This window comes from Protopterus annectens, chromosome 8.part0, assembly GCF_019279795.1.
Source record: "Protopterus annectens isolate FY-2018-M chromosome 8.part0, PAN1.0, whole genome shotgun sequence".
Classification (NCBI taxonomy): Eukaryota; Metazoa; Chordata; order Ceratodontiformes; family Protopteridae; genus Protopterus; species Protopterus annectens.
In genome coordinates this window covers 344,426,141-344,453,751 of record NC_056741.1, presented here as the reverse complement: position 1 = coordinate 344,453,751, position 27,611 = coordinate 344,426,141, and the positions used below count along the sequence as shown (strand labels likewise).

General features: G+C 37.5%; 1 protein-coding gene across 4 annotated transcripts in view; it reads left to right on the top strand.

Moving 5' to 3' along the window:
• Positions 1 to 27,611, top strand: part of LOC122808798 (rap1 GTPase-activating protein 1-like) — a 1,319,062-nt gene that overhangs the window by 766,427 nt on the left and 525,024 nt on the right. For all 4 annotated transcript variants that reach the window (XM_044079845.1, XM_044079848.1, XM_044079846.1 and 1 more), the window contains exon 10: positions 19,766 to 19,819. In XM_044079845.1, coding sequence (XP_043935780.1) covers positions 19,766 to 19,819 — 54 coding nt within the window. The remainder of the gene's footprint in view (positions 1 to 19,765; positions 19,820 to 27,611) is intronic.

The window sequence follows — 27,611 nt, the reverse complement described above, 5'->3', positions numbered from 1 at the left end:
GACTGAAGATCCAAAGGCGGTGGTGTTTCCATATTCATAAAGGATGTGCACACCTCCAGACTGGTAGCCCAGCATAATGCATCTGAGATACTTAAGCTGCAGCTAACACTGGGTAAGACAGCAATTCATGTCATAGCCTGCTATAGATCCCCAGCTATGTCCCAAGACTTACACTCCATGTTTGTAGGCACCCTGGAGAATATTAGGGTCCAACCTAACACTCTTATACTGGGTGACTTCAACTACCCCTCAATTAACTGGGAAAACTATTCATGTACCAATTCACTTGCCCAACATTTCCTGGAATTCATTAATTCCAATGCCTGGACCAGCTCATTCTTACCCTCACTAGAGGTAACAACATTCTTTGGCCTGATCATTACTAACATGGGCGACCATTGCTCTATACCAGTAGTCAACTCCTCCCTGGTTAGATCCGACCACAAACTAATCACCTTGGAAATTCACATCTCTCCCACCCACCCCACCCCGCAAAGGTAACCACCATGAAAAACCTCTCCAAAGCTAATTTTGGGGTCCTAAAAACAGAGGTAGCTAACTTTACAGCACCCATGCAAATGAAGATCAGTTACATGACTGCCGAATCATACACCAATTCACTGTAAGAACACATACACAAATGCATGGATCTCACCATACCCAATAGAACCAAGGGGCTCTCCTCCAAAAAAAGAAGCCAATCTGGTGGTCTCCTGCCATGAAGAAACTCTACAACAGAAGGAGGAAACTCATGCAGAATAAGGTGAAGTCCCAAGACTGGAAAAATGCCCTTATCAGCCTCAACAAAAAGTTGAGATTCCCTCATCAAATCGTCTAAAGCTAGCTATGCAAACAGAATTGCAGCAGATAGTAAAGACAGCCACAAGACCTTCTATAGTTATGCAAAGAATCTCCACGGCAATACACAGATTTTCCCTGAGTTACTGCACATGGTACCCTCCTATACCAAGCCAACAGATATTGCCAATATACTGGCCGACATATTCAGTGCCAACTTTACCCATCTCTCTCCTCCCAAGGCACCAGTCACAATACCAGTAGATTGCCAGGCACCCAGTATTATTGCTGCACAGGTTAAAACAGCACTGATCAAGGCCAAGAATACAGCTTCTATGGGACTTGACAATATCCCTGGCTGTGTTCTACATGAACTACAAAGTGAACTGGCACCTCACCTGTGTGCCCTGTTCAATTACAGCCTCAGTTCAGGCTTTATCCCTACAGAATGGCACACTGCTACAGTCATCCCTCTCCACAAAGGAGGGCCGATTACAGACCCTGGGAACTATCGCCCCATTAGCCTGACAAGTCTGATATGCAAAGCTATGGAACTCATCATCATGGACCTAATAAACAAGGATATAGTGAATCTCCAAACTCTGGATCCCACACAGTTTGGTTTAGTGAAGGGTAGATCATGCCTGCTCAACTTGCTCAACTTCTTTGAGTCAGTCACCAGAGCTGTGGATGAAGGCAAGGTGGTTCATACAGCCTACCTTGATCTGGCCAAGGCCTTTGATACCATTTCCCACCCAGGATTCATAGAAAAACTCACTAAGCAAGGCATCATCCCCTATATCACTAGGTGGGTTGCAAACTGGCTCACAGGTAGAACCCACAGTGTGAAAGTAGCTGACTCCAAGTCAGACTGCCGACCAGTCACGAGTGGAGTACCACAGGGTTCAGTCCTGGGTCCTCTCCTGTTTGGTATGTACTTCTCTGAAGTCCAGGCCAACACAAAGGGACTCTGGCTGACAAAGTTCACAGACAATTGCAAGTTGGGAGCTGTTATTAATGACTGGTGTCAGAACCATGGCCTTAAGCTCAATGCCAAAATATATGTCATCATCCCCTTTGGGAAAAACCCGGTTCCCATGAATTACCACATCGATGGTAGTCCACTGAACAAAAAAGGCATAATAAGAGATATGGGAACACAGGTTGACAGCAACCTCTCTTTTGACCACCACATTTCCACTGTGCTTGGAAAGTCCTTCTATGTGGCACATCTCATTACTCAGGGTTTTGCATCCAGGAAGAATGAGGTAATTGTCTCCCTCTACTCTTCCATCATTAGGCCAATCATTGAGTACAATGTCCCATTTGGCATGAACCTAACTAAACACCTGCAACAACACAAAGAGGATCCTAGGCCTTAAACATTTGTCCTATTTGGACAGACTAAAAAAACACCAACTATTCTCTGTCTCATATTGCCTACTTAGAGGCGATCTCTGCTTGACTTACAAAGCCATGTCTGACACAGCTCTGTTAGAAATGCTACATCTATAGAAATCCCAATCCCTCCACACCACACACGCAAGAGACCTCAACCTCATTACCACAATCAACAGAACATACTGGAGGGACAGGTTCATAACCCAGAGACTGCCCATGCTATGGAATAGACTTCCCATAATGGTCAAGCAGAGCACCTCACTGGCCCTCTTCAAGAGAAATCTTGATGAGTGGATGGGAAATAGAAAATTCACCCCATGGATCACTCCAGTGGCTTTACTCGACAGAGGCACTGGGATCTAAGGTCAGGTGGCATGATGCCAGGGTAATCCTATGGGCTAGGCTTGTAAAGGCTCCAGGGCCATTAGCCTAGTACATACCTATGAACTTATGAACCTATAAAACTTTTTAATAAAATTTCAAGTTGACCTTCAGTAAAACTCACTTTGCTTAAAATAAACAAAGGTACATTTAAGTCCTTGGTCCTCTTCCTCTACTCCATTTGGAATTCCGGTGCCTCAGCTATTGGTTATCTTGGTTATTGGGATGGTTATCCCACTCCACAAGGGGGGAGCCACCACGGACCCTGGGAACTACCGCCCCATTAGCCTGACGAGCCTGGTCTGCAAGGCTATGGAATGTATCATCATGGAACTTATAAACAAAGACATTGGTAATCTCCAAACTCTGGATCCCAACCAGTTCGGGTTTGTAAAAGGCAGATCACATCTCCTAAACCTGATAGACTTCTTTGAAACAGTCACCAAAGCCATAGATGAGGGTAAGGTGGTTCACACAGCCTATCTAGATCTTGCCAAGGCTTTCAACACCATCCCCCACTCTGGAATTATAGATAAACTCACTAAACTAGGTATAAATCCCTATGTCACAAGATGGATTGCCAACTGGCTCACTGACAGAACCCACACTGTGAAAGTAGCAGACTCCAAATCTGACTTCAGACCAGTGACAAGTGGAGTATCACAGGGTTCAGTCCTGGGTCCTCTCCTGTTTGGTATCTACTTCTCTGAAGTACAGGCTAACACAGAAGGTCTTTGGCTAACGAAGTTCGCAGATGACTGCAAACTAGGAGCCATAATCGAAACTCCTAACGATGTGGACATCCTACAAAAGGGCCTCACTGAGACAGATGCCTGGTGTCAAAGCCATGGCCTCAAGCTCAATGCCAAAAAGTGCATTGTCATCCCCTTTGGTAAAAACTCTTTACCCATGAACTACAACATAGGCGGTAGTATACTTAACACCGAAAGTGTGATAAGAGACCTTGGGACACAGGTGGACAGTAGTCTCTCCTTTGATAATCACATCGCCACAGTAGTCAGGAAATCCTTCTATGTGGCACACCTCACAGAAGGTTTCTCATCCAGAAAAAAGAGGTCTACTCATCACTCATTAGACCCATTATAGAGTATAATGCCCCTTTTGGTATGTACCTCACAAGACATCTACAACAACTGGAAAGGCCGCAGAAATACCTCACAAAGAGGATTACCAGCCTCAAACAGATGCCCTACGCAGACCGTCTCAAAAATCTCCACCTTTACTCTGTCGCATATCGCCTACTCAGAGGTGATCTCTGCCTAACATACAAAACTATGTCAAACCCAGAGCTGTTGGGCATGCTCCACTTAAAGAAATCCCAATCCCTCCGAGCTACATGCTCTAGGGACCTAAACCTTGTCACCACAATAAACAGAACATGCCAGAGGGATAGTTTCCTGTCCCAGAGACTTTCCATACTCTGGAATAAACTACCTGTCTATATATCAAACAAAGCTCCTCATTAGCACTCTTCAAGAAAAATCTTGATGATTGGATGGGAAATAGGAAATTCTCCCCAGGTATCACTTCTGTGGCTCTGCTCGACAGTAGCACAGGAAAATAATTTTCTTGGGTGGCAAAAGCCAGGGTACCTTTTTGGCTGGGCTTATATAGGCCCTAGGGCCGATAGCCTAGTACCTACCTATGAGCCTATGAACCTATTGATAAACAGGGCCTAATTGTAGATGGAAATCTGCCATTCTCATAATCAGCTGCTGATTGCTAAATGCTGTTCCTTTCTCAATTGTCTTTCTCACTGTTGATTTACTGTTCTATCCAACATCCTGATTGGTTTGTCTCTCAAAAGAATAAATAGATTAGTTTCCATCCACTCATCAAGATTTCTCTTGAAGAAGGCCAGTGAGGTGCTCTGCTTGACATGTATGGGAAGTCTAGTCCAGAGCATGGGCAGTCTCTGGGTTATGAACCTGTCCCTCGAGCATTTTCTGTCGATTGTTGTAATGAGGTTGAGGTCTCTGGAGTGTGTGTTGCGGAGGGATTGGGATTTCTTTAGATGTAGCATTTCTAATAGAGCTGGGTCAGACATGGCTTTGTAAGTCAAGCAGAGCTCGCCTCTTAGTAGATGATATGAGACAGAGAATAGCTGGAGTTTTTTGAGTCTGTCCATGTAGGACATGTGTTTAAGGCCTAGGGTCCTCTTCATGAGGTACTTTTGTGGCCTCTCCAGCTGTTGCAGGTGTCTAGTGAGGTATATTCCAAATGGAGCATTATACTCGATGACTGGTCTAATGAGGGAAGAGTAGAGAGAGATGATGACATCTTTCTTCCTGGATCAAAACCCTTGGTAATGAGATGTGCCACACATAAGGACTTTCTGAACCACAGTGGCAATGTGGTGATCGAAGGAGAGGTTGCTGTCAACCTGTGTTCCCAGATCTCTTATAATGCCTTCAGTGTTCAGTGGGGTCCTATTGATGTGGTGATTAAAGGGAACTGAGTTTTTCCCAAAGGGGATGACGATACATTTTTGACAATAAGCTTAAGGACGTGGTTTCGACACCAGTCATTGATCTCAGTGAGGCCTTTCAGTAGGATGCCTGCATCACTTGGGGAGTTAATAATGGCTCCCAGCTTGCATTCATCTGTGAACTTGGTCAGCCAGAGTCCCTCCCTGTTAGCCTGGACTTCTGAAAAGTTGATATCAAACAGGAGAGGACCAGGACTAATCCCTGTGGGACTCCACTGGTTGGCGGTCTGACTTGGAGTCTACTACTTTCACATTGTGGGTTGTATCTGTGAGCCAATTTGCAACCCACGTAGTGATATAGGAGTTGATGCCAAGTTTGGTGAGTTTATCAATAATTCCTGAGTGAGGAATGGTATCAAAAGCCTTGGCCACATCGAGGTAGGCTGTATGAACTGTCTTACCCTCATCCACAGCTCTGGTGACTGACTTAAAGAAGTCAACCAGGTTGAGCAGTCATGATCTACCTTTCACAAAACCAAACTGCGTGGGATCTAGAGTTTGGAGATTACCTATATCCTTGTTAATTAGGTCCATGATGATGCGCTCCATAGCCTTACATATCAGACTTGTCCGGCTAATGGGGTGATAATTCCCAGGGCCTGTAGTCATTCTCCCTTTATGGAGAAGGATGACTGTAGAAGGGCACCATTTGGTAGGGACAAAGCCTAAGGTGAGGCTGTGAGTGAACAGGGCACACAGATGTGGTGCCAGTTCACTTTGTAGTTCATGTAGAACACAGCCAGGAATATTGTCGGTTCCCACAGAAGCTATATTCTTGGCCTTGGACAATGCAGCTTTAACCTGTGCTGCAGTAATTCTGGGTGCCTGGAATTCTTCCAGTATTGTGATTGGTCCTTTATGGGGGCAGAGAGGGGTAAAGTTGTCACTGAATCTGTCGGCCAGTATGTTGGCAATATCTGTTGGCTCTGTATAGGAGGTACCATTGTGCAGTAACTCAGAGCAAACCTGGGTATTGCCGTGGAGATTCTTGATATAATTATAGAAAACTTTGTGGTTGTTTTTAGTGTCTGCCACAATTCTGCCTTCATAGCTGGTTTTAGAGGTTTTAATGAGGGATCTCAACTTTTTGCTTAGGCTAATAAGAGAGTTTTTCCAGTCTTGGGACATCACCTTTCTCTGCAATAGTTTCTTCCTTCTACTCTAGAGTTTATTAATGGCAGGGGACCACAAGATTGGCTTCCTTTTTTTGGAGGAGAGTGTCTTGGTTCTGTTGGGTATGGCTAGTTCCATGCATTTATGTATGTGCTCGTACAGGGCATTGTTGTATGATTCGGCAGTCATGGATCTATTTTCCATTGGCATGGGTGCCATGAAGTTAGAAACCTCTGTTTTTAGGAGCCCAAAGTCAGCTTTGGAGAAGTTTTTTATGGTGGTTACCTTTGCAGGGGGTGTGGGTAAGATGTGGAATTCCATGGTGATTGGATTGTGGTCGGAGCTAACCAAGGAGGAATTGACTGTTGGTGTAGAGCAATGGTTGCCCATGTTAGTAACAACCAGGTCAAGGATGTTGTTTCCTCTAGTGGGGTAAGAATGAGCTGGTCCAGGGCATTGGAATTGATGAATTCCAGGAAGCGTTGGGCCAGTGCATTGGTGCCTGAGTAGTTTTTCCAGTTGATGGAGGTGTAGTTGAAGTCACCTAGTATGAGAGTGCTGGGTTGGATCCTAATAGATTCCAGAGTGCTTAGGAACATGGAGTGAGAGTCTTGGGGCAGGGTTGGGGATCTATAGCAGGCTATGACCTGAATCACCATCTTACCCAGTGTTAGTTGTACCTAAAGTATTTCAAATGTGTTATGCTGGGCTACAATTTTGGCTGTGTCTCTCTGCTATGCAAGCTTCAAAAAAATGACTTATGTTTGAATAATGATTTCTCAAGCCATTTTAACATATCTCTGCCATCCTCAGTATCATTAATACTGGCTGTTTTATTAAACCCATCCAGTATATGATGATCACCATAACTAATCCTAAAAGGAATGATTGGCTGGTTTAAGAAATGCAGGAATTATTTTATTCCTCAAGGAAGAAAGCTGAAACATACACCACAATCTGTTCCATACTATTTTAGGAATAATTACTGAATGCATCATCAAATAATATTGGAGTACTGGCCTGTTAGGATTGTCTTAAAACTTATATAGCCATATGAATACCCACTAATATGGGTTGCCAATACAGCCCAAAAAATTTACTCATCAGGGATAGAATGTAGAGTGAGTCTGCTGATAGTAAGTCCACTATTATCTGTATCCATTATGGAGCTTCAAAGTAATGGTCCACATAGTTCTTCACCGACAAAAACGAAAGCACAACCAAAACAGTAAACAACTGTTTTCAACACTCAAAAACTAAAGCAAAGATACATCATACAGACTGATGCAAAAAAAGCCTGCAATTTAATCTAAATGTTTAGCATTTTTGTTCATAAACATAAACAGTGTTTTCATCAGAACAAATATCAATGAAACAGTTACATTACTTATGTAATATTTAAAATAGTCAAATGACTCAAAAATCCAATCAAATAATACAAACATTATTATGTATACACAATGAAATATTTAAACAAAAAGCATATTATTTCATATTAACTCTTCCAGCTTTTATTTTAACCCCGGACAAAATTCTGATCTCTCACTCATTACTTCGTCATCTCCTCTGGCTATTTTATATCCATCAAACTGAAAAGGTGAGATGGAAGCGAAAGTCCAAAACAACCAAAACCAGAATCCAAAGGTTTGCTGGAGTGCCAAATGAGGGCCCGAGTACTGAAATAAAACTGAAAAAGTTTATTGCCACAGATCAAACAGGAACATGTGTTAAAGCACAAAACACATAAACGCTACCAATTAAAAATACGTTTTCGTACACCTTCATCAAATGCAAATACCCCATAATAATTAGACTGAATACTTATATGTCTGGCTGTTAAGACTTGAACCAATCATTTTTAAAGCCTTTAACCAATGAAATTCATAATTTAAAAAACTCATTAGAATTCATCAAGATTCTTTATACATGTTTGTTTGTGTCTTTCGGCTTTTCTCGGTTAGGGGTCGTCACAGCGAAACTCCGGTCCGCTAATGATTGGCAGTAGATTTTTATGTGCTGGCTTGCCGGGCCTAACGCACAACCTCCAATGAAGGAACGCCCATTCACACATGTCACCACACAGAAGACGCGCTAACTGAGAATCGAACGGGCAACATCTAACTGTGAGGTGACAACGCTATCGCAGCACCACCAAAAGATTCTTTATACATACAGATAAAAAACTTTAAAAATATTTGATTTGTATTTAATTTACATACACTGTATGCTGTTTCATAACAAAACATTAAGAACAATAAATAGTAAATGTTTACATGTATAAAAAGATTTAAAAAGTGTTTAAAATAATAAATGAATGACTATTGTTAACTTTTAAGGCCTTGATCAGATAAAAGGTACAAGACTATCATCTAGTGGCTTTATGAAAAATTACAATTTAGCAGCTCTTCGCTTAAGGACTGGAAGAATAGAAAGCATGTCATTCAGAGCAGGACTTCTTGTAGCTTCTAAAATGATCTGCCAATATAACTCATATTCCAATTTGGCCTCCCACATGCCCCCTCTAATCTCTTTGGGCGCAACCTCCTATACAAAAAATGTAAAAGATGCCCGTTCATATACTGCCTTGTGACGGAATAAAGCATTGCTCAGGTTTTCTTTTCAAATTTCATAAAAATGTTCATAAATTCTCAATTTTAATTTTCTTTCCGTCTTCCCTACATAAAATGAGTTGCAATTCTGACAGGTTGCCAAATAAACCACACTACATGTGTTGTAATTGGAAAAACAGGTGCTCATTATTTTCCTATTCCTACTTTGTATTTCTATAAAAGAATCAGTGTGTATATGCGAACACTATGAACAAGTCCCACATTTAAAGGTTCCCATATTTCCTTGTCTACCTTTTTGGATCAGGCCAACCCCAAACTCAAATAGGATCTTAATATTTCTGTCCTTTCTGTATGTGAATTTTAAAGGTTGTTGAAATAAAATGTCCAGGTCAGAAAATTCTTTAACTCTATCCCATTCCTTACTGGTAACCCATTTAATAAGGCCAGAATTCCCAGTAAAATCCATACTATTAGCTTCATCCCAATTCATAAAACTTGCAATATTACTTTCAGTTTCTGAAACTATAAGTTGCTCTTTTCCCAAAATGGGGGCAAATCTCTCCTTTCTACCATCCATAACCTCCAAGGAGACATCATGAATTAAACTTTCAGGGTAACCCCTTTCCCTAAACATATCACCTACAAAACCACATTCTGTTATAAAGTCTTTGTCCTGGGAAGTCATCCGACTAATCCTTACCAACTGACCTTTTAACAGGTTCTTCTTTTGAAAAAACGGATGACCACTAGTAAAGTGAAGGTATGAATTGGAGAAGGTGCTTTTCCTGTGTACGTTAGAAGAAAATTGATTGTTCTCCTTATTAAGGGAAACATATAAATATATTAATTCCTGACTATTGAAATTATAAGTAAAATCAAATAAATTGGTGGTGCCTTTTAAATAGAACAAAAATTTAAAAAAATCTATCTTTTCTGTCTGTCCAAAATATGCAAATATCATCCAAAAAAAATTGTATAAGGACCAGCAGCTGGCAAATTCACTATTAAGTACAAATTTAGTGTCCCACCAAGTCAGAATGATTTTTGCATATGTTGGTGCACATTTTGCCCCCATTGCAACCCCTTTTTTCATTGGAAAAATTCACCTTCATAATACATACAATTATTTTTAAGTATAACTTCCAGTAATAATAAACAATTGGTAAAATCAAAATGATTAAAATTTCCATTTTCCCTCATACACTCCTCAAGCCACTGTAGACCTATGTCATGTGGAATAGAACCAAAAAGGTCCACGATGTCCAAGGTTACAAAAAGGATTTCAGGTTGATAGAGGTCAGGTTTTACCTGTCTCAGTAAATCCCAAGAATCTTTCAAAACCGATGGACCTCTAATAGATAGATCCTTCAACTTAACACCTACAAACTTGGCAAGAGGGGTAGTAATGGAACCTTCTGAGGATACAATAAGTTATAAGGGTGGATCCAAGGGGTCCTTGTGAACCTTTGGAATGCCAAGAACTGATGGCACCCTAGGATTATTGTTAGTCAAAAAATTGTATATCAAAATTGATAGAACCTTCTAATAACAAATCATTGAATATGACATTAGTTTTGGAATTGGCTATATTTATTTTGTTAATGGATGACCTGGAATATTTGCTGTTGTCATTCAACAATTCTTTCATTTTAGATTCATAAATAATACAATCCATTAAAACTGTGCCTCCCCCTTTGTCTGTTTGCATGATTCTCACTGTTTTGTTATTTTTCAAAACATCTAATAAACTCCACTCTTTCTTGGAAAGGTTGGGAAATACTCTGGTCATTTACTTCTTTCCTAATTTCCCTTTCCAAAATATTTTCCAAGTTTTTAAGTTGTGGGTGAAGAGGGGGGTTGAATGTACTTTTCTTCCTTAAAAAGAGAGGGGGTTTCTTGTCCCGTATATCATTACCAAAACATAACGCCAAATTCTTCTTCCTTATAAAAAGTTTTAAGTCCACAATAGCTCTAGGAATGTTGACTTTCCTAGAGGGAATACATTTAAAACATTTGGAAAATAAACTAAAATATTCAACATTAATATCTAGGCTACTGTAGTTGAATAGCTTGTAGTTCTTAAAAGTGAAAATATTGTCCTGATTAATAATAGTGTTAATATTTACATTAACTGTCTCCTTATTTACCTCCTGACATTCCCTCTGAAATTGAGATAGTTGTAATGGACAGGATTCTGATTTTTTATCCTGTCTGATCTCCTTGGGGGGGGGGGGTAATCTAAAGGGTTGTCATGATTTTGTTCAGTATGTGTACTATCCAAATCACCCTCATGAGGCGGTTGGTCCATGTATAATCTATTGCCTCTAGCCCATGTTCGTGATTCAATGTAACTTGTAAAGAACTTAGGTTTAGGGTATGTTACACCCTCCTTGTATTCACTAGTGTCCCTTTCCAATTTTCCTTCTTTCCTTTTCGTATTGTGAATACAATTCTTGTCAATCTGGGTGAAAATATTGTGATACAAAGCCTTCTCAGAATCCACTGTAAAAAGGAGATCTTTTAAAATACATTGATTAATTAATTCCATTTCGTTTAATAATATAATTTTCTCTCTTTCATTTTCAGCTACAATAGCTCTTACAATTTCTAAGCCACACTTATCAAAAATATGTATAAGCTCTGAATGAAACTCCAAGCCTTCTTTAACACCATTGGGGTATTTGCAAACACGTAAACCTTTGGGAACTATGTTCCATTTTAAACACTCTTTTAAATAACCAATATCACAGTCTATTCGTTTGTACTTGTCCATCAAATAAAACATTTGATCCAAATTATCTGTATAAGTACAGGTTTTGGCTTCCGTACTACTCGAGATTGTTTTTGAATTAAATACATAGTTCCTCATTAAAAGTATATTGTAGTCTAAAACAATATTAGGCATGTTTAAGTCACCTTTTCTTACGTTCAAATTACTGCTCATATTAGCCCCTGGAAAATCCTTCTCCGTATCATTTGTACCATCTTGATTAGAAAGCAAAATGTTCAGAAAATTGGAGAAATCATTAGTATTAGAGTCAGAGGTTTCAGTGTTGTTTTGTTGTGTTAATACCTGGGCAGAAGAAGGATTGTATTATTTATGAATCTAAAATGAAAGTATTGTTGAATGACAACAGCAAATATTCCAAGTCATCCATTAACGAAATAAATATAGCCAATTCCAAAATTAATGTCATACTCAATGATTTGTTATTAGAAGGTCCTATCAATTTTGATACATACAATTTTTTGACTAACAAGAATCCTAGGGTGCCATCAGTTTTTGGCATTCCAAAGGTTCACAAGGACCCCTTGGATCCACCCTTATGACTTATTGTATCCTCAGAAGGTTCCATTACTACCCCTCTTGCCAAGTTTGTAGATGTTAAGTTGAAGGATCTATCTATTAGAGGTCCATCGGTTTTGAAAGATTCTTGGGACTTACTGAGACAGGTAAAACCTAACCTCTATCAGCCAGAAATCCTTTTTGTAACCTTGGACATCGTGGACCTTTTTGGTTCTATTCCACATGACACAGGTCTACAGTGGCCTGAGGAGTGTATGAGGGAAAATGGAAATTTTAATCATTTTGATTTTACCAATTGTTTATTATTACTGGAAGTTATACTTAAAAATAATTATATGTATTATGAAGGTGAATTTTTCCAATGAAAAAAGGGGTTGCAATGGGGGCAAAATGTGCACCAACATATGCAAATATCATTCTGACTTGGTGGGAGACTAAATTTGTAGTTAACAGTGAATTTGCCAGCTGCTGGTCCTTATAGAAACTTTTTTTGGATGATATTTGCATATTTTGGACAGACAGCAAAGATAGATTTTTTGAATTTTTTTTCTATTTAAAAGGTACCACCAATTTTTTGGATTTTACTTATAATTTCAATAGTCAGGAATTAATATATTTGGATGTTTCCCTTAACAAGGAGAACAATCAATTTTCTTCTGAAGTACACAGGAAAAGCATATTTTCCAATTCCTACCTTCACTTTACTAGTGGTCATCCGTTTTTTCAAAAGAAGAACCTGTTAAAAGGTCAGTTTGTAAGGATTAGTCGGATGTCTTCCCAGGACAAAGACTTTATAACAGAATGTGGTTTTGTAGGTGATATGTTCAGGGAAAGGGGTTACCCTGAAAGTTTAATTCATGATGTCTCCTTGGAGGTCATGGATGGTAGAAAGGAGAGATTTGCCCCCATTCTGGGAAAAGATCAACTTATAGTTTCAGAAACTCAAAGTAATATTACACATTTTATGAATTGGGATGAAGCTAATATTATGGATTTTACTAGGGATTCTGGGGTTATTAAATGGGTTATCAGTAAGGAATGGGATAGATTTAAAGAATTTTCCGACCTGGACATTTTATTTTAACAACCTTTAAAATTCACATACAGAAAGGACAGAAATATTAAGAACATATTTGAGTTTGGGGGTGGCCTGATCCAACAAGGTAGACAAGGAAAAATGGGAACCTTTAAATGTGGGACTTGTTCACAGTGTTCGCATATACACAATGATTCTTTTATAGAAATACAAAGTAGGAATAGGAAAATTATGAGTACCTGTTTTTCCAATTGCAATACATGTGGTGTGGTTTATTTGGCAACCTGTTAGAGTTGCAACTCATTTTATGTAGGGAAGACGGAAATAAAATTAAAATTGAGAATTTATGAACATTTTTATGAAATTCGAAAAGAAAACCTGAACAATGCTTTATTCCTTCACAAGGCAGTATGTGAACAGGCATCTTTTACATTTTTTGTATAGGAGGTTGTGCCCAAAGAGATTAAAGGGGGCATGTGGGAGGCCAAATTGGAATATTGTGAGTTACATTGGCAGATCATTTTAGAAGCTACAAGAAGTCCTGGTCTGAATGGCATGCGTTCTATTCTTCCAGTCCTTAAGGGAAGAGCTGCTAAATTGTAATTTTTCCTAAAGCCACTAGATGGTAGTCTTGTACCTTTTATGTGATCAAGGCCTTAAAAGATAATATTCATTCATTTATTATTTTAACACTTTAAATGTTTTTATACATGCAAACATTTACTATTTATTGTTCTTAATGTTTTGTTATGAAACAGCATACAGTGTATGTAAATTAAATACAAATGAAATACTTTTAAAGTTTTTTTATCTGTATGTATAAAGAATCTTAATGAATTCTAATGAGTTTTTTAAATTATGAATTTCATTGGTTAAAGGCTTTAAGAATGATTGATTCAAGTCTTAACAGTCACACATATAAGTATTCAGTCTAATTATTATGGGGTATTTGCATTTGATGGTTTACGAAAACATATTTTTAATTGGTAGCATTTATGTGTTTTGTGCTTTAACACGTGTTCCAGTTTGATCTGTGGCAATAAACTTTTTCAGTTTTCTTTCGGTACTCGGGCCCTCATTTGGCACTCCAGCGAACATTTGGATTCTGGTATTTTATATCCATGGTCCTACCTATCTTATCCTTCTTGTGACGTGTAATCTGCCTCAGTCCATTATATAAGGTATACTTAATATTTTTATTGTTAAATGTTCACTTAATGTATGATTCTCATATGTTTTTATAAATTGTTGAATTTTCTGCTTGCTTAATGCTGTGGACCTGTTGGAAAATTGTACTGTGAAATCTTGTTTATTGTATGTGAAGTTTTTCTGTATTGAAGGGACTCTGCCCATTTGGATCATCCCATTAAACAAATATCAATAAATAATTAAACAAACAAATAGATAAATATTAACACAATCATTTAATCTTGGTAGACTATCAGCTTTCAAAAACAACAGCCATTTAAGTTCCTTAATTTCAAAATTATTGTTAAAAATCACCCCCATGAATGACATATGCAAACAACTCAACACTGTTATGTGTGCCTCTTCAGTCAAGCACCTCTAGGATGACCTACAGCATTGCTTTGCAAGTTCTTTTCCCAACTAAAAATGGGTTTGCCCAGTCAGACTTTCCCATAAATCAAAGACTAATAAATAATTAAATAAATATATATATAATTTGTAATGCATTAAGGCACACAAAACGAATAATAGTGAGAATTCTGGGGATATTGGACAAGGCATGATTTTACCACTTTTAAATAATGTTCAGAAATAAATCATTCTTAATTTTTCATGCTTCTCTAATCCAGTTGCCTTTAGAAGGATATTTTATTAGATATTCCTTAAAAAGCTTTCTATATACCTGACAGAATATCCATACTATTTCCAGGTTCTAAATTATTATCCCAGAGGTACTCACAAAATGGTGTTGCTAACTTGGGACATATACTCTATACTTGTATACCTCTACAACACCAAATAACAAGTCTGGTAGATATATCAGATAGATAGATAGATAGATCGATAGATCGATAGATAGATAGATAGATAGATAGATAGATAGATAGATAGATAGATAGATAGATAAAAACAGATATATAGATTTATATATCTATAGTTACATTTTAGTAGTAAGATCACTTTGAACATATCTTCAAATTTTCATGATATATCAGGTTGATGAAAATAAAAAAAAAATCACTGAAATAAAAAAAAGTTGCGGATAATTTATTTCAAATATACCATCTACTTCCCTAGTAACCAATTCCAACCTTTACTCACCACAACAACAATAGTATTAATAAAGTCATATAACAATTAAAACTCTGGTTTAGAATCTCATATCTAGTATCTCCTATTACACACAAGGGCCTGGCCAAGAATGTCCTTCTCCCTAAACGTTATGGACTTCCTGTTCTCTGTTTCCATTCTGATTATAACAGTCCAAGGTTGCAAGTCACTGAGAATAAAACTAACAGATTTGTCTTACTTGCTGACTTTTGAGTACACCACTGTTACTTTCTAAAAAGATCTAAATTGGCTATCTATTACTGAAAGAGTAACATATCTCCTAAACTCCTTATGTAAAAGATATTGCTCCCCTCTAAAAAAAACTGCCAGTTAAGGAATAGTCATAATCCCTAAGGAATAACCAGGATGACTTAATCTTACTTAATCACCCCCAATTTAAAACAGTCATTGGTGAAAGAACCTTCTCCTGATCAGGCCCATCTCTCTGGAATGAACTTCCACCTGTAATTACCTGTCACAATACCTAGACCAGGTTCAAGAAGCCTCTTTCTGAGAACTTCTTCAATGAAGTAAACTGTAAAAGCTTTAGGGATAATTGATAAACTGAAATTCTCCAGTGACTTACTGACTACAACTATTGCTTAGAAGCATTAATTAGCACAGTTTGCATATATCTATTGAACTCCTCTATTTGAACTCTTCTTTTATTCTTTTCATAACTGTTTGCGTACACTTTTCTTATTTTCATATTTTGCCATCTTTCATGATGTGAACCATCTGAGTTATCTTACCAATAAGAAATCCAGTTTTTCCTTTCAACTGTAGGGGCATGTAATCTAAACTACATTGCAGTTTGTGTAACCCAATGTAACCATTCTTGCATTCTAAATGTATTGCATCCAATGTAAACTGTAAATGTGCAGCAGTCACATTGTTTACCTTAACTTTGATCTCTCTGTTGTTGGCTTTGGCCACAAGGTGTTGCTAAAAAGTGTGTCTGGACCAATCCACTTACCTAGTTAGTGAAAAGCAAATAAATAAAAAATTAATAACTATAACTAGGGCATAAGAAATGCATCTCCTCAGAATTCCAAACTTGGCTTGGGAAGCTGTCTTACAGTTATATAATGGCCAGTGCTATCTGGCAAAGAGTCTAACATCAAGGAGGAAAAACAAAGTTATTGTTGCATGTCGTTTTCCTCATAACACCTCTGCTATCCTATTTATATGAACAAATGGTCATAAAGTCTTTAATTTCCTAGTTGTTTGGCAGGATAATATCATTTGTAAGTCAGCATATATCTATAACATTTTGACTGATGTACATAACCTTATAAGGATGGCTAAGCTGTCCAAAAAGACAGTACTTAATGCAGATTTTCTATGCTGTTTAATTCTTGTCCTTAGATCCTGAGACAGGGAGATGAAATTCAAAATACAGGCAGCACTAACTTATTTATTTGCTGTTTTATTGTACCATAACTTCTCTGCTTGAGGGATGTATGATGTTCTATAGGTATATAGTGCAGGCAGTACAAGGTATATCCTTCCATATTTGAGCCTACAACAAACATGCTGCATTCCACCTTCACAAGACCATTGCTTTGCCACATTAACTATCTCTCTTTGTGTTGGCTTAGCTCCTGGCTTAAATCAGGACCTGTTTCTTTGTGTGGAATTCAATTTTTCTTCTCTCCTTCTCTCAATAAATCAGAATATATCTTCTGTTTGTGACCTTATAGACTGTACTGTGTAGGACAGGTCATTATAAGATAATTTGTTTAAAAAGCAAAGAAATGTATTATGGCTCAGTTATTTTATATCTGTAATATGCTAATGGGCAGTACCAAATTAAAGTGACATATTAGCTTCATCAGTATCTGGCTTAACATTGTGATAATACTTGATGGCATGAGTTACCATTCTATTTTACCACAGTAATGATACAGACAGGGTAGCACTCTAACTACTGATTTTTGCAGTCTTACTCTACCAATTGTTTTTCATATGAATAATTAACCTATTACACATTTTAATAACTTGCTTGATAGTTGTGATAACAACCCGGAAGCCAATGTCAGCTGTCACATGATAATGGGCAATACATAAAGTATTGATGAATATTAGCTTTGTCAGTAGCTGACCTAAGCATTGCAGTACAATTTAATGTAATGAGATAGAACTTATCACATTAGTGATATAAGCAATGCAATATATTACCTATTAATGTTGGCATCCATGTTGCAGTACAGTGTTCCAGTCCCATTGTTTTACATATAAAGCTATGACCCTTAGCCTGGTATTTGGCACAGAGGGTTAAGGCTGTGATCTGTAGTTCCTATGTTACATGGTTTGATTCCCAAATCCCTTATTTGCCTACTATCTGACCCTAATTAAGTCAGTCAACCAAACAGTGCCTTGCAGCAACTGAGAATTTGGGCCAGGCTCTTCAATGGTACCCCTGGACTGCAAACTTAGTAGCTACCTATTAATCAATGAACCCATCAGACTCTTTAATAGTATGATTGATAGTTGTGATAACAGTGTGAAAACCTGTTTCAGTTGTAGCTGGTTCAAAGACAGACTGTATTATGAATGATCTTAGGTTTGAGTACTATCCCTGGTACTTGAGTAGTATGCTGGAAGTTGTCAGTGACAGACCATTAAAACTTCATCAATCCTATGTGAAGGAATTAACATAACTACAACTATAGAACTTGGAGGTCAGAATGCAAGCTCCTAAGGTTTGGAAAGCAGTCACATATGATGGCCAAATGTCAACAGAATGTGTCCTGTTGTTCCAATTCCTTTTATTCACCACCAGCATACTCCTCTGCTTCTATGGTTTAGGCATAATGCTATGATTCTGACCCCCAGATTTACCCTTGCTCTGCTAAAATGCACTGATGCCTCTCAGAAAGTCAGTATGTTCTTGGGTACACACATTGTTATTTACATAAATTAAACCTATAGAATAATTCCCAATTGCTAACTATATAGGACCTAGTAAACAAACACTTTCTGTAGTGAAAAATAACAAAAGCAGAGTCCCTTTTTAACTCTCTTCTGTTATATCTAAAGAATAGTGTTATGAGTTTTAATGCTCAGAGGTTGAGTGACCATCAGTTTGATTTTTTTCCCTTTATTACCCTACCACCCATTTTGATAACCACGGCTGGAATTCCCAAATATTCACACACCATGGGGCTGCTAACACACTCATTAGTGTACTTTGAAAATATGAAATGATTCATGTATACCTATGCTCTGTTTTAACTGAGAACCTTGCATATCAGTTCTGTAATATGCCATAACCAATGCAGCATATTGACTGTATGTTCTTTGGCAAGTAACAGTATAGTGAGCCTTTGACACATGACCCAATGAAGCATTTTTTTTCAGTTTTCAGACTAGGTAATTACATTTATTTGATATAGTAGCTCATATGTCTTCATATTGGATGAATGCATGCAGGTCATTACTCCTTCACAAAATAAAAACAGTATGAATAAACATGATGCATTTCACAAAACCTGTCTGGTCAATGGAACATGAAATAGCATAACCAAAGACAGAGTGGGAAAAGTGATTCTAGTATAATTATTTTGCTGTAAATGAATGAAGGATCCTTTTTTAAATTTAAAATAATTTTATTGGAAGTCTGTCCACCTACAGTGTCTCAGATTTTTAACTATCTTCCCTAGTAATGTAACACACTGAGGTTTCAATCATAAAGCTGAAACTCACCATTTGTCTTCTGTGAGGTTTTAAGAGTGTATAACAATTTGTAGATGCAGTTCAGACTGCAGAAGAAAGGAAACATTGTTCTTGCTATACATCTAAAGCCTTCTGCTTTGGATATTTAGCTAATCAGGTACTATCTGTGAATCTGTTGCTGAACATAAGACAGTTGTTTTCTTTCTGACACTTACAAGTAAACCTGGTGGTTTATTGAGAATACATGCTGCTAAAATGATTTTATGTACACTGGCATTTTATGTGAAAATGTTTCTTTCCTACCTTCCTTCTAAATTCCAGGTCCAGAAGAATTTAATAATGGAAACTGTTATCATAGTTTGTTTTTATCTATTAATATATGTGAACTCATGTTGGAACTTAAAATGCAATGATTTAATAAAGATATTCGCTTACCTCCCAGGCTCTTATTGAATTATTTGTTTCCCCACCCAAGAACAACACAGCATATCATCATATGGTGATCTTTCCATTTAGGTGGTAAATACATTATCAGTAATCACATCTTGTACTACTTCTCGGGGTCCAGCAGCAGTGTATTAATAATATTCCTCAATCTGTGGTGTCATTTTATAAAGAGTTTTCTCTATTCATCAAAAACTGAGTGTTGATGATATTTATCCTTTTTTTCTCAGCTCTTGTGTGAAGATGTGAATGTGGATCGATTTCATCCAGTCCTGTATCCCAAGGTGTGCTTCTTTACTATTTACTTGTTTTTCTATTTACATTTTTTTATTTGGATAATTTCCTACAGTGATCTATATATCCAGTTTTGTGATATGCATTGTGGATAAGTGAACTAGTCATTTTTTACCACTTTTTCACCCCTTTGCATGTTTTTCTCCTATGTTTCAACATGGTAGCAATTGGTAGAAGAAAAGTGAATACCAAAGTTGCATTCAAACATGTAGTAGCAGGCAAACAATGTTTATCATCCCAAGAGTCACACTAGACAACATTCAGCAGATCTTTTACTGGCCACACAGACAGTCCTTTGAATGAGATATCCTGCTTTTCAGAAGTCTCAGGCAAACACAAATGCTTCTTCCATATTCAAGTACATAAAGTGCTATGGGTAACCCAGACCCCTTTGATATGTACCTAACCAGGCATATCCAACAACTGGAATGTCCACAGAGGTTCCTCACTAAAAGACTACAGGGTGTAAGTAAAATGTCCTATGCAGACTGCCTCAAGGCCCTATCCCTGTATTTTGTCTCCTACAGGCTTTGGAGGAGAGATCTATGCCTGGCATACAGGGCATTTTCAGACACTATTCTGATGGGCCTTCTGCGTACCCACAAAACAAACAGCACAATAATTACCCATTCTAAAGACTTAAATTGTGTGTGATATTAATAGGACCTGCTGGAGAGATAGGTATGTGTCACAGAGACTACCTTATCTATGCAATAGGCTTCGCATCCATGTGAAGCAGAGTTCCTCCCTTACCCAATTCAAGTGCAGCTTGGACAATTGGATGGGGAACAGGAAATGCATCTCTGGTTTGGCACCTATGTCTCTAATGGACACAGGTAACCTGTAAATGGTTCATATTCCAAACCCCTGCTTACGCTTATCAAGGGTATCAGAACTTGTCAGAGATCTGGGATGCATTGCTAGGCTTAAAAAGTCCCTTGTGGTTGTTAGCCTAGGAAACACCTATGAACCTATGACCCTATTAGTCCTGAAATCCACAATATTACCCTATAAGCTTTCCTGAAGTTAATGCAGCTCACCAATACAACTAGATCTCTTGGCAAGTCTGTCTATAATGTAAATTGTACAATACAAACCTTCTCTAGAACTCCAGTCAAATACGGGTTGTCCTCTGATTTTTATCTTCTTGGAGCTGAACATTATAAACTTGACTTGGAAGGTCGTTGTATTATTTTTTTTTCTGCTGTGAAGACAAAATGCCACCCAAGTGATTGCAAAACAATACATCCACAATGGCATCACTTGAATCCATTTTAGCTAGTAACTTCAAAACATTACTATTCGTCTTTTGAAATTCGTCTGACATAGTCTCCAATTACACTTTCTACACTGGTTCAAGCTGTGAGATAGCCAGTCCTTCCTCTGTGCCAGTGGCCTCCATCTTTAGACTTACTATGTGGAGGAATGACTCCCACTGAATACTCACATCTGGGCACTTATTTGTTAAACTTCAGGTGAAATCACAGTTTGCAGAATGTATTTTACTTAAATTCCCTCTAATTTATATTTAAACATATGTTGTAGAAACATAAACACTTTTAGTTGAGAACATACTAGGATCCAGTAAGGAGAGGTTTGAGAGATTCATTTACACCCCAAGTATGACAAGATCTCCAATTATTCCCCTTTCTGATGGTTGTATTAGGTTTCTTCTATTGCAAAATAAAGCATTTATATAGTTAATGAGCTATCGCTGAGTTTTCTGTACAAATAAGGATTTTGAAATCTTATTCAAAAGTCTAAAGAATGAATTTCTGAACAGTACATGTAATATTAACTATATATGTACCATACCAATGGAAGATATGATTGAGTCATTGTATAATATTTATTATATCCTACCAAGATCTGAGGAAGAAGAAGAATTAAGGTGACTTGCATTTATATATTATAAAAAGGCCTTGACAGCATCTCACTTTGTTTCCTACGAAAGACTGTGAATTCCTTTGGGTTCCCCTCATTTTTTCCAACCAGTTTCCATTCTTTATTTTATTTGTGTAATTAAAATCTGTGACAGAGGTACCTCTTCAATTCTATACTTTTGAAATATGATCCATGCCATGTTTTAATAGATATGCAGGATTAACTACCACACATTCAGCCAGAATTCCACATGGAGACTCAATCATTCAGAAGCATTTTTTCATTTAAATTAACATATCTCTTCATATAAATGATTTTTATTGCTCTCAGCTTTATTTCATACTGGAACTACTCATGAAAATGTCAGGTATGGATTGAGTCATCGAAGCCTCTGTGCTAGGGTCTTGTTTATAAATGCTTCATACACATAGATGACATGTTTTTCCTGCTGCCACTTCTCTTTTTGGTTTACATTCATTTTGGCTTGGATAGATAATTCACATCCTATCTGACTTCGACATACATGCCTATAAAACATATTTTTGTCTCATTCCCCTATGGTTGGGGAGAACAACCTAAAAGATAGTATGATTTGTTACCGACATAAATGACAATGCCAAGAAATCCAGCTAACGGCTAATCGAGAAATAAATCATTATTTATTTATTTATTTATTGACATTTGTTAACCGGGTTGGTCCAGCTGGGCCAGAGGCTCGTTTTCAGTGGAGACCCGAGGAGAAAAGCTCCAGTTAGATAAAAAGATTAAGGATTACATAGGTAACAAAATAGCAAGTAGCAATACCAAGTGACACTTCCCAAAACATATCAGTATTAATTTGATCATAATCAATCATATTTAGATTACCCTAAGAAATAATCACAATGAAATAAATAGATGAAGTATTCTTGATATATGTACAAACAAGTTATACACACATGATCAGATTTACTGCCTAGGCTTCCTAGGAATGTATATTTGCTTATAGGAGCTCAGAGTGAAGAGGCACCAGTAGTATAGACAAACTCTATGTAATCATGATTTAAAACTGAAATGGGTCTATATGAAGCCAGATGTGAACAGTGTTTACCCTTGCTGGTTAATACAGCTGTCATAGTTTTTTGAAAAATGGCTTTAGTTCTCCTTTAAAAATACGGTTAAACAAAACCTTCCAGAGATTTATCACTTTCTACCCTCCTAAATTTCAAATTTTTACAGGATTCCCTTCTGTTCCTGGAGACTTCCCTAAATTTGGATACAACTCTGCTTTTTACTGTCAATGTGCTAGGAGTTTCTGTGCTCAAGAGTTAATATCAAACAATAGATGTTTAACAGTTGCCTTTCTAAACACATTCAAACTATCCAAACACTTTGTTTTTCCCTTTAGCACTGTACAGTTAATCCTTATTGTCATTGTTGAGATTACCCTTCTTCTACAATACCTTTAACCTTTATTAACTGGTCTAAATAATTCCTATTATTTTTCTCCATAGAGCTTTCTCTCTTCCTTCTAACACATTTAAGCTACATTTTCATTTTATCCCACTTACTAGGTATCCCTTCTAAAAAAAAAAATCTACCTTCCTTAATAACTGCCAAATCACATCCACTACTCATTCTTTAAATTCTTATCCTTTAACTAGATAATTGAGAAAGTACCAGTGTCTTACATTTTCATCATTATCCTATACCTTTATCTAAGCTTTTATTTGTGCATGTTTACATCCTGATGTAGTTAAGTCTCAAGGCATTCAATTTAATAAAATGCTCATGCAAATGTGATTTTTATCCAGTCTAGTCATGTTATAATTTTCATAGGTTCATAGGTTCATAGGTTGGTACTAGGCTATCAGCCCTAGGGCCTATACAAGCCTAGCCATAACAATTCCCTGGCTATTTCTTCCCACATTATTTACTTTCCTGGACCCCTGTCTAGCAGGGCGACTGACATGATCCCTGGGGTGAATTTCCTTTCTCCCATCCAGTTGTCAAGGTTCCTTTTGAAGAGGTCCAAAGAGGCACTCTGCTTGATATGTATGGGCAATCTATTCCAGAGTCTGGGGAGTCTCTGGGTCAGGAACCTATCCCTCCAGCATGTTTTGTTTATTGTGATGACAAGGTTTAGATCCCTGGAGCGTGTAGCTCTGACGGATTGGGATTTCTTTAATTGTAGCATGTCCAACAGCTCTGGGTTTGACATGGCCTTGTATGTTAAGCAGAGATCGCCTCTGAGTAGACGATATGCGACAGAGTATAGCTGGAGTTTTTTAAGGCGGTCAGCGTAGGGCATCTGCTTTAGGCCTGTGATTTTTTAGTGAGGTATTTCTGAGGCCTTTCCAGTTGTTGCAGATGTCTTGAGAGGTACATACCAAATGGGGCATTGTATTCTATAATGGGTCTAATGAGGGATGAGTACAGTGGGACAATGACCTCCTTTTTCTGGATGAAAAGCCCTTTGTGATGAGGTGTGCCACATAGAAGGATTTCCTGACTGTTGTGGCGATGTGGTTATCGAAGGTGAGACCACTGTCCACCTGTGTCCCTAAGTCTCTTATCGCACTTTCTGTGTTTAGTGTACTGCCACCTATATGGTAATTCATGGATACATGTTTTTTCCCAAAGGGGATAACAATACATTTCTTGGCATTGAGCTTGAGCCCATGGCTCTGGCACCAAGCATCTGTTTCTGTAAGGCCCTTTTGTAGAGTATCCACATCATTTGGGGATTCAATAATGGCTCCCAGTTTGCAGTCATCTGCAAACTTTGTTAGCCAGAGTCCCTTAGTGTTGACCTGTACTTCAGAGAAGTAGATGCCAAACAAGAGCGGCCCCAGGACTGAACCCTGAGGTACTCCACTTGTCACTTGTCTGGAGCTGGATTTGGAGTCAGCTACTTTTATAGTGTGGGTTCTATCAGTAAGCCATTTCTTGAGGAATAAGCAAATTCTGAGTTCCTGATACTAAATAAGCATCTTCAGTACAAAACATTATCATATGCTTCTTCAGAAATCTATCCCCTTGTTTATATTGCCCCTTTTGGGTCTCCCTGATTCATTCTCAGTATTGCAAATCAGATTCCAATCTCCAGCCATTAATATTTTCTGTTGAAAGCTTACTGCTTCTGCAAAAGTCTTTTTAAGCTGAATGGCAGCAGTTTTAGGTGGCAACTTATTCCTCTTCTCCTGCCAATAGCAAGCAGAAATCTACTATTACTCTTTTTCCATTTGTCACTATTGGATCCACTCTGCCAATCAGTATTATTACTCCCCTATGGCCCTGATAATGTGCTAAATCCTGAAATCCATTCTTTTGTCAAATTCTCAAGCTCATTTCTATCCAAATGGGTCTCCTGCAATACTTCTATTTGTATACTGTATTTCTTATAATTCAATACTCTCTGCTTTTTCCTGTACTAGTCTACACCTGCAAGATCATTTACATAAAATATTAATTCTGACAAAGCATCCATTCTGATAGAAAGCTATCGCTCCCACATAATACGCATGACAGTTCTTTTGAATAAATAAATCCAAGTTATAGCTGATGTGCACATGATAATGTTTGGCAGACTGGCATTGTATTAGTTGCTTCTTATCATCTCAATTTGAACACAACACTTTTCTCAGTCTTTTTAGCAGAATAAAAATGGCTGACATTCTTAAAAGGTTGCAGCAAAACATTTTTCTACAACACAAAGCACATCCATATCTTACCATGGCAAACAAAATAAGACAACATAGACAGGAACATCAATACATAACTTCCTAGACATCCAGATACTTAATAACAATAAAATGTACAATCTCAGAACTAACTTCCTAGACATACAGATACTTAGTGACAATTAAAAATGCAAGCTCAGAACTTGCACAGAGCTGTAGCTGACTCAACTAGCACCTGGTGCCAATTCTCAGTGTAGTAACCACCCCCCCCCACACACACACACATACACACACACACACACACACACACACACACACACACACACACCCCTCAGCTCTTCAAGCAAAGAGCAAAAAATGGATTCTGGCTTACTCTGTTGTTGTGCATAAATTATTACTCCAAATATCCTGAAGTCATACAGCTGAAAGGCACCACATTTCTTTGTAATACAAATGTCTTGAAAACATGTTTTTCAGATATGGCATTCCAGAATATGTTATTTCTAAGACTATCTTCAGTTTTAAGATAAGACTATGAAATATCTTGCTATTAAGTGAGAATATAACAATCATCCTAGGTCATATCCATGCTGCACTTTTTCTTCATAAGTAAGCAAGGTGAATTTTGTTGAGTAGATTTGGGGAGGGGGGGGGGGGTAGCAGGAGAATGTCCTGTTTTCTGAAACACAGAGTGAGTCTATATGGCAATGGTGGGTAAGATGAGAAGGTGATGTAAATGGCATGATCAGTAGTTAAGAGTTTTATTTAGGTGGTACTTTACTTCCTAAAGACAATCAAGGATGGCAACTCCAGATGTTGTTATTGGAGATGTGATCAATGAGTTGTGGACAATCTCCAGATGTTTTGGAGCTGTCATAAGATCCAGAATTAATGGATATTTCTTCCTTAGGGATATGTTGAACTTTGTTTTTTGACATTTCCCCTGTTCTTAGCTGGGACTTTTGGATTTTAGGTTTGGTTCCTAATGTCAATTCATCTATTAAATGTAGCTTGGAAGTACATCATGGCCTTCCTAGTGTTGCCAAACTCTAATGTGCAAAAAATTGGAAAGCCAGACAGATTGCATCAAATAAGCTTTTTCAAGATTTGTCAATATATTGTGTGGATAATGTGCTGTAATCCTTCAAAAGTTAAGATAATACTGATGAAATCCTCATTCATTGGCACAAGACAGAGGAGTGCTTTAATAGTGGTCTGCAGTCATTTTATCTTTCTAATGCATTAGCTGAGTTTAAATGTATTCTACCTAGTCAGTTATTCATTATCTGATTCATTATGATTTTGTTGAACTATTGTATCTTGTACATAGCTGGAAGTGTCTGGTATAAAGTTATGAAATTACTTACTCCTGTTTCATATTATTCTCATTATTTTTATGAGATGGATTGGATAATTGCTGTTTAACTATGTTTACATTCTATCCGATGGTTGTTTATCTTGTTGCACTGTTTTGAAAATTAAATAAAATTCAGTTAAGAAAAATAAGTTAAGGCTGTTTTACTGGGCTTATCTTTCTGAAAAGAGGCAAGGTGAAAGACAAAATGATGATGTCTTTATGCAGAGATTACTATTACCTACCACATTCATAGAAGTATATTGCCTATAGTTTGAGATACAACCTAATACCCCAAATATCATATAGATGACTGCATTTTTTGGTGAAGTGAGACTGATGTATTACCGTTTGTATGTACCACAGGAGTAGAGCATGATGTACTTATTTAAGGGACCCACTCCGTAGGGTCCTAAAGCAGCAGAGATGTCTGTGAAGGAACTTGTCCTGCACCTATAATCAAGCCAATGTATTTACATGGTTCTACAAAAATATCATAACATTCATGAGAATTATTTGAGTGCTGAAATAAAAAATAATTTCATGGAATTTGATATTTTAGGCCAAAATAATTTATTCATCATAATTTGGACACCTAATTCATTTTTTCTACTTGTTTCTAACTATTAGTATGTACTGAAAACCTGTTTTCATTTTTGTCATGTATAGATACACAGAAATATAACGGAATAACACCATTGGCTAGAACTGCTCAACAATCATTGACATAATTACTGCAATTTCAGCTGACTAAATAGATTGTTTTTAAATAATCATAAATCAGTGCAATTCACAGTTTCATTCATTGGATTTCTGACATTTTATTTTATTATTTACAAGAGGAGAAAACATACTTGATCTCATCATCACGAACATGGGATC